The following is an 11137-nucleotide window of genomic DNA, read 5'->3' as shown; positions in this document are numbered from 1 at the left end:
ACCAGCAGATGGCCCTGCACTGCGTGGGGCCTGCCTGATGAGAGGAGAGAGAGAGGAGGAACCACAAGGCAACCTCGTAAAGGGACAGGTGAGAGGAGAGGAGGCCTCCGAGGCCGTCGCCTCCGGCTTTACTCCGACAGGCCCTCCTGGCACGGAGGCTGAGCTGGTCTGGTGGACTCAAAGGCAGCACCGGGGAGCAGATGCGGATGCCCCAGGGGCGTGGAAGACGGCAGTTCCGGCAGTTGCGTTTTAGCTCTATCTTTCTCCCAGTTAGAGCCATCTCCCACAGAGGAAGCAAGCTTTGAAGATAGAAGGCTCTCTGCTCTGGGGAGCTTGTAACGGGCAAAATTCCTACCAAGGCTGAAATGGTTGAGCTGTTGGCTTTGGCATCTGGAAAACGGTCCTGCGTTGCGTGCCTCCGTGGACATGTTCTCCGGCATGCTTCGGCAATCGCCATGGTTGTCGGGTGACCGTCACCTAGTGCACCCACACAAACGGAGGTGGCTGCAATGCCAGCAGTTGGTCGTTGAGAGAAACATCATTCTTCGGTGTGTAGCTGTACTTCGTTGAATAAATAAAGACTGAATGACTACTTACTGCTTTGTTGGTTGAATTAAGGTTGATTTGTTAAAGTGAATGAATGAAATCAGTTGGTTGTTCCAGCGAATACAGGATGTCTGATTGAATGGAGACGGCTTCATTCATTGCCTTGTTGAATGCAAGCTGATTTGCTCGTTGCCAGAATGACTTAGTAATACAGGGCATAGATGAGCAGGCTGGTTGAATGGGAGTTTGATGGCTAACAGGATTCAGTTCCTTGGTCCTTCTCTATTCTATTATCTTGCCCTTTATCCTGCTTAGCTTTCTTTTCTTTCCAAGCAGAAATGTTATAATTTGAGTGCTGTATGTAGAGAACATTATAGACTAAAGATACCTTTTGCATAATCAAGATCTCATCTTGGGCAAATTTGGTTGTCCAGGCACGTGCCCATGGGGACTGGTCTAACTTGCTTCAGGACCAATGGGGGAGCTGATCTTGGTCTTCTCGGCCTAGGGAATGGAACTGAAGGTCACAGCTGGAGCTGGGCCTGTTTGGCTCAGAGCCCTGGGCTTTATCTGGGCTCCCTCATGTGTAGGCAGAAAATGCTGTCTTCCCTGTGAGTGAGCAAGAAAATATCCTCCCCAACACCCTGCCAAGTGCCCGGAATTCCACCGCTAGCATCACACCTTCTTTGCACAACAGGGCGGCGAGCCTGTTGAGGTGGCACATTCCAGGAACCTTCCCTCGTGCCTTTGAATTGGGCCTCTGGTGAAATGTGCATGTGGCAGGGAGGGGATGCATGTGGAACCCTCGCTTGCTAAACAAGCCGGCTATTACCATCAGGTTTGTGAAATAAAAATGATAGGAGGCCATTGTTTGGGACTGAACTCCTGCACCAGGCCACCACAGACCAAATTAGAAATCAAAATGGAGTGACTCATCCTAAAAGCTAAACCTATACTGAAGTTGCTGTCTGACCTTTGAGAAATCAGGAGAGATAATAGCCAAATTCTCCCATCAGGCCATTTTCCATTGGCATGATAATGTAGTTCTCTCCGCTCTAATCTTTCTAAGAAAGTAACCTGAAGTAACCTGTTGCTAACCAATCAGCTGGTTTTTATTGCTCTGTTTCCCTGTCCCTGCCTTGCAGAGAAAGTAACTTAGAAACCACCAACCAGTTTTTTGGTTGTTTCTGCCTTCGTCAAGCCCTGTTCTGCTTGACTCATTGAAATGCCGATTCTACTTTATAGGATGAAGTGTTGCCTGATTCTGGAATTTTTAAAAAAAGGCCAATTAGGCCGGCGCCGCGGCTCACTAGGCTAATCCTCCGCCTTGCGGCGCTGGCACACCGGGTTCTAGTCCCGGTCGGGGCGCCGGTTCTGTCCCGGCTGCCCCTCTTCCAGGCCAGCTCTCTGCTGTGGCCAGGGAGTGCAGTGGAGGATGGCTCAAGTGCTTGGATCCTGCACCCCATGGGAGACCAGGATAGGCACCTGGCTCCTGCCATCGGATCAGCGCGGTGCGCCGGCCGCAGCACGCCTACTGTGGCGGCCATTGAAGGGTGAACCAACGGCAAAGGAAGACCTTTCTCTCTGTCTCTCTCTCTCTCACTGTCCACTCTGCCTGTCAAAAAAATAATAATAATAAAATAAATAAATAAATAAATAAAAAGAGCCGGCGCCGCGGCTCACTAGGCTAATCCTCCGCCTTGCAGCGCCGGCACACCGGGTTCTAGTCCCGGTCGGGGCACCGATCCTGTCCTGGTTGCCCCTCTTCCAGGCCAGCTCTCTGCTGTGGCCAGGGAGTGCAGTGGAGGATGGCCCAAGTGCTTGGATCCTGCACCCCAGGGGAGACCAGGAGAAGCACCTGGCTCCTGCCATTGGATCAGCGCGGTGCGCTGGCCGCAGCGCGCCTACCGCGGTGACCATTGGAGGGTGAACCAACGGCAAAAGGAAGACCTTCCTCTCTGTCTCTCTCTCTCACTGTCCACTCTGCCTGTCAAAAAATAAATAAATAAATAAAAATAAAAATAAAAAAATAAAAAAGGCCAATTAAGATCTCTAAAGTAAATTGTTGTAATTTTTGTCCCTTGACACCTCCTTGGGTCAACTTGATCTGTCAGCTGAGCATAGTGTCCCCACCAGGGAACAGAGAAATCTGGACACAGGCTGGATAAGCTTTGATAAAAGGAGTGAACAGAAACTAGCCTGAGAACTTGTACTGTCTTGGCTGCAGACAGACCAGGGGCCATGGTGAAATTTTCTTTCCTTCTTTCTTTCTTTCTTTTTTTTTTAAATATTTATTTTATTTATTTGAAAGGCAGAGTTACAGAGAGAGAGATCGAGACAGAGAGAGAGGTTCTCCATCTGCTGGTTCACTCCCCAGATGGCCCCAATGGCCAGAGCTGTGCCAATCCGAAGCCAGGAGCCAGGAGCTTCTTCTGGGTCTCTCATACGGTTGCAGGGGCCCAAGCACTTGGACCATCTTCCACTGCTATCCCAGGCCATAGCAGAGAGCTGGATGGGAAGAGGAGCAGCCAGGATTCGAACCGACGCTCATATGGGATGCCAGTGCCTCAGGCCAGGGCTTTAACCTGCTGCGTCACAGCGCTGGCCCCTTCTTTCCATCCTTCCTCCCATCCTTCATTCCTTCCTTTCATTCTTTCTTTCTTTAAAGATTTATTTATTTATTTGAAAGTCAGAGTTACACAGAGAGAGGTCTTCCATCTGCTGGTTCACTCCTCAATTGGGCACAATGGCTGGAGCTGAGCCAGGAGCCAGTAGCTTCTTCTGGGTCTCCCACACAGGGGTAGGGGCGCAAGGACTTAGACCATATTCTGCTCTCCCAGGCCATAGCAGAGAGCTGGATTGGAAGTGGAGCAGCCAAGACTTGAACTGGCACCCATATGGGATGCTGGCACTGCAGGCAGCAGCTTTACCCACTATGCCACAGCACCGGCCCCCTTTCTTTCTTTTTTAAAGATTTATTTATTTGAAAAGCAGACAGAAAAAAGAGAGAGAGAGAGAGATCTTCCATATACTGGTTCACTCCCCAAATAGCTGACCCAAGCACTTGGGCCATTTTCCACTGCTTTAACAGGGAGCTGGATCGGAAGTGGAGCAGCCAGAGCTCGAACTGGCACTCCAGTATGGGCTGCCAGCATTGCAGGTGGTGGCTTCACCTGATGCGCCACGACACCGCCCCCCATGGCAAAACCTGAAAGAAGAGGAAGAGCAGGGCACGCTCGAAAGGCACCCGAGAAAGAGTCACAGGAAACCGAAGTCAGGAAAGAGGCCTAGAGACTTCCCCTACTGTTCCCCAGGGAGGTCTTGAGCTGGCCTAATCTGACGCCCCTCACTGTGCTCCACCCCCACCCCCAGGTGTTATTGAAGCCAAGACCTTGAGAACCACATGTAACTTCCACCAGCGGAAGGTACAAGATATAGCTACCCCCTCCCTCAGCCTCACCCCTCCGCAGTCATTGCTTGAGCTCCCACAAGATCTTAGCAGCGAGACGTGCAGTCTGTCCCCACCCCATAGGACTGCCTGGCTCCGTGTTGGGCACCAGCCTTGTTCTGCCCCTGCTCAGAGCTCCAGCAGCCAGGAGCACGTGACCCGAAGTCCAAGCTCCCATGCACATTCGTGAGTAAGTCCTCACTCAGAGTTGACCCAGGTCACCAGTCCGAGGCCCTTTCTCAAATGTTGAGCTACCCCTGGGGACCCAGGAGTTCTTTCACTGGGGATGGCCAGCTTAGGAGTCAGATAACCTTGAGCCTAAGCCTTCTTCCTTTTGTGTTGCTGCACATGTGTGGCATTCCTCCCCAGCTCTGCACCAGTTTGGATCTTGGGAGAGGCAGCCTTTGTCAAAGGTTCTGTTTTGTTCCCCCAGGGCCTATTTACATCTGATAATCTCAAGTGCCTACCAAAACAGACCAGCCTCCTTCAAGGTGACTTTGTGAAGTCCTCCCCCAAGGACAAGGGATAAGGAGCTTCTTGGCACTGTTAACTTGGCCTGCTCCAGGTTAGCGCCCCAGAGGGGAAGTGGCTTCAGTGACCATTAGTCAGAGACTCACACACGGTGCACAGGTTCTGTTACCCAACTATTGCCAGTTCCTCTTAGAGCATTTGGGCTTCTTTTCCTCTGATAAAAGGCACTCTGCAGCTAAAATAGGTTCTACACAAACATCCAGGCCTACCATGAGATACCACCTCACACCCATTAAGATGGCTGTTGTTGAAGAACCAAAGAAGGGGGCAAGTGTTTGGGAGCACAGTGAAGATGCTGCTAGGGACGACAGGGGCCCTGGCTTTGCTTCCAATTCCAACTTCCTGCTAACATACACCCCGGAAGGCAGCAGGTGATGATTCAAGTACTTAGGTCCCTGTCGCCCACATGGGAGACCTGGATTGAGTTCCAAGCTCCTCCTGTCTTTGGCCTGGAGCAGCTCTGGCTGGTGTGGGCATTTGGGCAGTGAGCCAGAGGGTAGAAGATCTCCTCCTCTCCCTCTGGTGCTCTGCCTTTCAAATAAATAAATCTTAACAACAACAAAAAAAAAAAGTAAAATCTAAAAAGATGTAAGGGCTGGGAGAAGGGGAAGAGGAAGTTCTGTTCAGTGGTTACAGAGTTTCTGTTTGAGATGATGAAAGCACTTGGAAATAAATGGGCAGTGGGGCTGACAGCAGGACATTGCGAACACTTACCAACATTGAATGATCCCTCTGGAAATGGCTAAAACGGTGCATTTTCCATGCAATCTCTGGGCGGCCTTCGTGGTCTAGCACAAAGCTAGAGCAGCCCCACCTCGGCTCAAACCCTCCTCCCCCCAGGTGTGACTGCTGAAAGGAAGCCGGTGCCCTCTGCCCCATCAGCTTCCCCCGACAGAGCTCCTCCTTTCGTGCTCGATGGCTGCGAGACGAGACACAGAGAGGCCTGGTCTTCCACCTGATCCTTCCCGTAGGCCACCCTGCCCAGAGAGGCCCCGAGGATTTACAGAATCCATCTAGGCCGGCGCCGTGGCTTAACAGGCTAATCCTCTGCCTTGCGGCACCGGCACTCCGGGTTCTAGTCCTGGGCGGGGCGCTGGATTCTATCCCAGTTGCCCCTCTTCCAGGCCAGCTCTCTGCTATGGCCCGGGAAGGCAGTGGAGGATGGCCCAAGTCCTTGGGCCCTGCACCCCATGGGAGACCAGGAGAAGCACCTGGCTCCTGGCTTCAGATCAGCACATAGCGCCGGCCACAGTGGCCATTGGAGGGTGAATCAACGGCAAAAAGGAAGACCTTTCTCTCTGTCTCTCTCTCACTATCTGCTCTGCCTGTCAAAAAAAAAAAAAAAAAAAAATCCATCTCTTCACTGTGGAGTTGGGGAAACTGAGGCCCAGACACACGGCCCAGCATCCCCTCCCTTGGCCTGGGGTACTGGGCAGCTTTTCTCTGGGAGGTGACCTCTGGCCTCTGAAGCCTTTTCAGCTGGGTCAGGGTGGAGACCAGGTCACTGCAAGCTTGGATGAGCCCACACCCAGATGAAGATGCGGCCACCTCCACCCTGGTGGGTGGGGGTGGGGGGACATGCCTGGACTAACCCCTCCTCCAGTCACTTCTCCGACCTGTGTCCCCAGGAGACCCCTTAGGGTTCTGAATAACAAGACAGGACAGGGCAGGACAGAGGGTGCCTAGATCAGTTTATCTGGTCAGCAAACTGTCACACGTAGGCTAAGCCTGCCCCAGGCGCTGGCACACACTGAATGGGAGGCAGGCACACCTGGGGCTGAGGTCAGGAGGGGCCTGGCAGGCAGACGTCCCCAACCCCAGCTGCTCTTCCCGGCCTGGAACTCCCTGGCTAGGGAGTGGAACTTCAAACCTATCCCTGGCAACCTGAGGCAGGCTTACCAGAATTCCACTTCTGACCCCAGAGGGCGAACACCAGTGGATACCAGCGAGGCTCTGATGCAAAAGGCCGGAGGGCAGGCCTCAGCCTCCAGCACAGCCTGTCACAAAGCTGCGCCCAGCGCACAGCTGATTCCAGAAAAGTTTTCCTAAACGTCACAGCTCTTAGCCACAGAGAGACATCGCCACATGTCTGAATTACCAGTGACAGCAGGGGGCATGCGGGGACAGAGGGTACCACAGGCTGCTGCTGGCTGGCTGAAGGCCCTGACTCTGCTTGGTGGTGGTGGTGGTAGGGGGAGATCTGGGAGGGCTTCCTGACAGAGGCAAATCTGTGGAAACTGGGCAAGCTCATCCAGTCAGAGGGGATAGCTCTGGCAGTGTCCAGTGCCCTGTGCCCCGAGGCTCTCATGTCAGCTGAGTGGAAGGAGGGGGTTATAGGAGAAGGTAGTTCAAAGTCACTGGCAGGTTGAGGGTAAAGGGCGGCCCATCAGCAAATCTCTGGGGGATCCCACAGCTCCCAGGGGCCCAGCACATGGAGTCTCGGCACCATGAGAGGAGCCTCTGGCCTTGGGGGTGGGTCTTAGCTGTCAGCCTGGCCCCTTGGCCTGGTGGCTTTCTTCTCGATGACCTTCAACCCTCCTAGGGCTGCCTCTTGGCATCTGTCTGACACCTGTCCTCATGAGGGCTGCCCCTTCCCAGCCCAGTGCAGAGTGGGGGCAGTGGCATGGAGGGTGCAGAGCTGGGGGTGGGTGAGAGGGGAGCCCAGCCGCAGTTTGGAGTCGTTGCACGTGAGAGCCGGAAGGGGCTGTGGACTGTCCAACCCAAACTTCCCACTTCACCAGTGAAAACATCCAGACGTAGAGTCGGGCTTGTCCACGGCTATTCAGTCAGTAGGAACAGAAACAAAATCAGAATCCAGGACTTCTGACCCCAACTGAGAGCCTTATTTCTCCACCCCAGCAAGGGGACAGGCATTGGGTTCAACATTCAGATGCCACTTGGGACGCCTGCATTCCTGTCTGAGCACCTGGGTTCAAGTGCCAGCTCTGCTAATTCTTGCTAATGCGTACCCGGGGAAGGCAGCTGTGATGGCTCTAGTGCTTGGGTCCTTGCAATCTATGTGGGAGACCCAGATTGAGTTCCTGGCCTGGTCCTGGCTGTTGGAGACATTTGGTGAGTGAAACAGTGGACTGAAGAGCTTCATCTCTGTCTCTACTAAAACAAAACAAAACAGGGAAGCAATCAGCGTTTCCACTGGAGCAGTGTCTCACACTTGATAGGTCAGTTTGAGTCACTGCACTGAAATTAAATGGGGGCACCCCTGCGAACATGGCGCTGCGAGTGGCGCGGAGCGTGCGGGCCACGGCCTGCAGCCTGCTCGCGGCCTCGGCGCCTGCTGCACCCTGCTCGCCTCTGCCCTGGCGGCTGCGGGCGGGCGCCGTCCGGACGCTGCGCACTGGACCCGCTCTGCTCTCGGTGCGTAAATTCACAGAGAAACATGAATGGATAACAACAGAAAATGGTATTGGAACAGTGGGAATCAGCAATTTTGCACAGGAAGCTTTGGGAGATGTTGTTTATTGTAGTCTGCCTGAAGTTGGGACAAAATTGAAAAAACAAGATGAATTTGGTGCCTTGGAAAGTGTGAAAGCTGCTAGTGAACTCTATTCTCCTCTATCAGGAAAGGTAACTGAAATTAATGAAGCCCTTGCAGAAAACCCAGGACTTGTCAACAAATCTTGTTATGAAGATGGTTGGCTGATCAAGATGACACTGAGTAACCCTTCAGAACTAGATGAACTAATGAGTGAAGAAGTCTATGAGAAATACATAAAATCTATTGAGGAATGACAGCGGAACCCTTACATGAACTAGTATGGAATAACTTAATCCAGCACAGTTTTCTCTTAAATTAGTGGCGGACAGGACTTAAAATAGCAACTTTTAGCAATCTTGATGGAAGAAATACTACTTTCAACTCTGCTACTGGAAGAAAATATACCCTAACTTTGTAATGAATGCAGAAAAACTCAATATGCATCTTTTTCACAGTACCTTGTGATTTTTATACTAGGCCCTAGGCACTGGTATTCAGAATACATGAAGTTATCTGTGGTAAAAACTAGTTTTACAAATAATGTAATTCAAGGATAACATTGTTATCTTAAGCCTTATGTAATATTGTAACTTGCTTATACTCATCCCTGGATTGGGGTCAAAATATGTAATGATCTTTCCGTTGGAAGTAACTGGGAATACACAACAGTTTTTGTTAGTTGTACAGTGCCAGAGAAAGAACAATACTATCTTAATTTTTGCAATATACTGCATTTGCTGGTGCTGTTTTATGCAGTGAAGCAGCAGCTCTACAGCAAAATAAGAAACATAAATAAAGTTTCAACTTCCTCAAAAAAAAAAAAAGAAATTAAATGGGTCACTGATTCTTTTTTTTAACGTTTCTTTATTTTATTTTTATTTTTATTTATTTATTTGACAGGTAGAGTTACAGACAGTGAGAGAGAGAGAGAGAGAGAGAGAGACAGAGAGAGGTCTTCCTTCTGTTGGTTCACCCCCCAAATGGCCACTGCAGCCAGTGCTGCGCTGATCCAAAGCCTGGAGCTTCTTCCTGGTCTCCCATGCGGGTGCAGGCGCCCAAGCACTTGGGCCATCTTCCACTGCCTTCCCGGGCCACAGCAGAGAGCTATACTGGAAGAGGAGCAACCGGGACTAGAACCTGGCACCCATATGGGATGCTGGCGCAGCAGGTGGAGGATTAACCAAGTGAGCCACAGCCCCAGCCCCAAGGTCACTGATTCTTTGGAAGCAGTTTGTTGATGAACTCTGACATGACAACTGACACTTAGAGAAGCCACACCAGAACACAAAACATGAAAGTTTTAAAAATTTAAATAGGGGACTGGCACTGTGGCGCTCTCTCTCTCTCTCTCTCTCTCTCTCCTTCTTTCTGTGTGAAACTCTGACTTTCCAATAATTAAATAAATCTTTAAGAAATTTAAGTAAAGGATTTGCAGATACTGTGAGCCCTGGGACCACTGAGGAACCCAGTTTGAGAAATCCTGAGCTAGAAGAACAGGCAGTGCTGGGGTCAGGTCTAAGCTACAAGGTCAGTTGTGATGGGGCACAGTCTAGGGCTGGACTCCTGCCTACCCCATGTCCCAGCCCTCTTGCTCTAACTGGCATGCCTCTGCGTTTCCTTCCTGTAGTTTCAACCACGTGGGGCTGAGCAGGCTCCAGACAGCTCAGAGTCCACCCAGGCTACACAAACCCGCTCTGAGTGCTGGGTCTTTATCTGAAACCTGAAGGAGTGGACTTGCCTGAAGGGATTGGGGAAGGGAGGGCAGGGCTGGGAGCGTCCATTCTTGGTGCTGCGGCCACCAGCCCAGCCATGTTTCTGGCAGCTGATAACTCACTAGCTGGAAAGATCCTCATACACGTAACTCCATTTCTGAGATGACATCTTCCAGAAACATTGCAAGAGGAAAAGCCGTGGCTTTGGGAAGGACGAGTGGTCACTCCTCAGTTACAACCCAGCGTTTGCCCCCAGCTGGCAGCTGGCGGTTTCATCCACAGACGATCCCTTGGTGCTAGTGGTGGGCACCCAGCCCTCAGCCCCCACTTTGTCTTCCCCTGAAGTGACTACCGCCCGTGTCCCCATCATTCCCTCCCTCCACCCTGGATCAGAGCCCCTCCAGGGGAGCCTCCTTTCTACCTGTAGCCCTAGGGCCCAGCCGTTCCCCTGAACCAGAGAAAACACCCCAAGAGTGGGCTGAACCAATCACCGGAGATCAAGTGCTCTCTGCACCAACTACCCAGAAGGAAGTCGGAGTGAGCGGCAGGTCAGGAAAATCAGAGCTTGCACACAATAGGCCTGAGCTCTGGCCTCTGGACAACATGAGGCCAGGCAACCTTGATAAAGGAAGGACCAGGGCACAGGCTACTTCTTTCGGTTTGTCCTCCACTGGCCTCCTGGCCTCTTTGGTTCAGCAACGCCCAGGATTCCGGGCATGTCTGCCTTTGGCCTTCTAAAAATACCCAGGCCACCCAGATGTCTGAGAGCTGAGTCTGTGATTTCCCTGCCCGTAATGGGACAGCCCAGACTCGGGCTCCAGCAGCTCAAGCCACTTCCTCTGCCTCCCACCCGCCTGCCTACCAGGAGCTCAGCCCAGCCCCGCCTCCCAACCTTTGCAAGGCAAAGGAGGTAGAGGCCTGACTGCCTGACCGCGGGAGATTTTGCCTCCAGTTCCTTCTCGGGACAGATGGGAGAACTTGCCCAGGGCACTTGAGACACTGAGGGCCTCATCACCCCACCACGCAGCCTCTCACGCCTGCTGCTGCCCCACTTGCCACCTGCTGCATGCAGCGCAATGTCTGAGCCCAGCCTCTCATTTCCCAGTACAGCTGTAAGCTCCGGCAGCAGGAAACAGAAGGAGCCTGGGGTGCTGTGGGCGCCTGGAAGAGTGTCCGATCCAGAGCATGCGTCAGCAGATATAGACCGGATTAAGCAATGTGGTGGCAGCCAGGATCGTGCGTGGAGCCCTGGGTTAGGGACAGAGCCTCTGGATTCTGGTAGCACAGGGTCAGCCACCATGCTGTGTGTCCTCATCAACTACCCTGCCTGAGGCTGCTGAATGAGGTGGGTGGGTGTCTAACGACTGAGCCAGCTCTGCTCTCCTGAAGCCAAGAGCTGACCCT

At 52.3% G+C, this 11137-nt stretch overlaps 1 protein-coding gene across 1 annotated transcript; it reads left to right on the top strand.

Moving 5' to 3' along the window:
- Positions 1 to 7744: 7744 nt before the first annotated feature.
- Positions 7745 to 8275, top strand: LOC133764568 (glycine cleavage system H protein, mitochondrial-like). Its single transcript, XM_062198243.1, has one exon. The coding sequence runs from the start codon at positions 7754 to 7756 to the stop codon at positions 8273 to 8275; it is 522 nt and encodes a 173-aa protein (XP_062054227.1). The 5' UTR covers positions 7745 to 7753.
- The last annotated feature ends 2862 nt before the right edge of the window (positions 8276 to 11137 follow it).

The sequence above is a fragment of the Lepus europaeus genome, chromosome 7 (genome assembly GCF_033115175.1).
Source record: "Lepus europaeus isolate LE1 chromosome 7, mLepTim1.pri, whole genome shotgun sequence".
Taxonomy (NCBI): domain Eukaryota; kingdom Metazoa; phylum Chordata; class Mammalia; order Lagomorpha; family Leporidae; genus Lepus; species Lepus europaeus.
Note: the sequence above shows the minus strand (reverse complement) of the source record. Positions and strands in the feature narration are given on the sequence as shown.

Excerpts from the sequence above, each read along its gene's own strand:
- LOC133764568 (XM_062198243.1), top strand. The coding sequence starts at position 7,754 with ATGGCGCTGCGAGTGGCGCGGAGCGTGCGGGCCACGGCCTGCAGCCTG.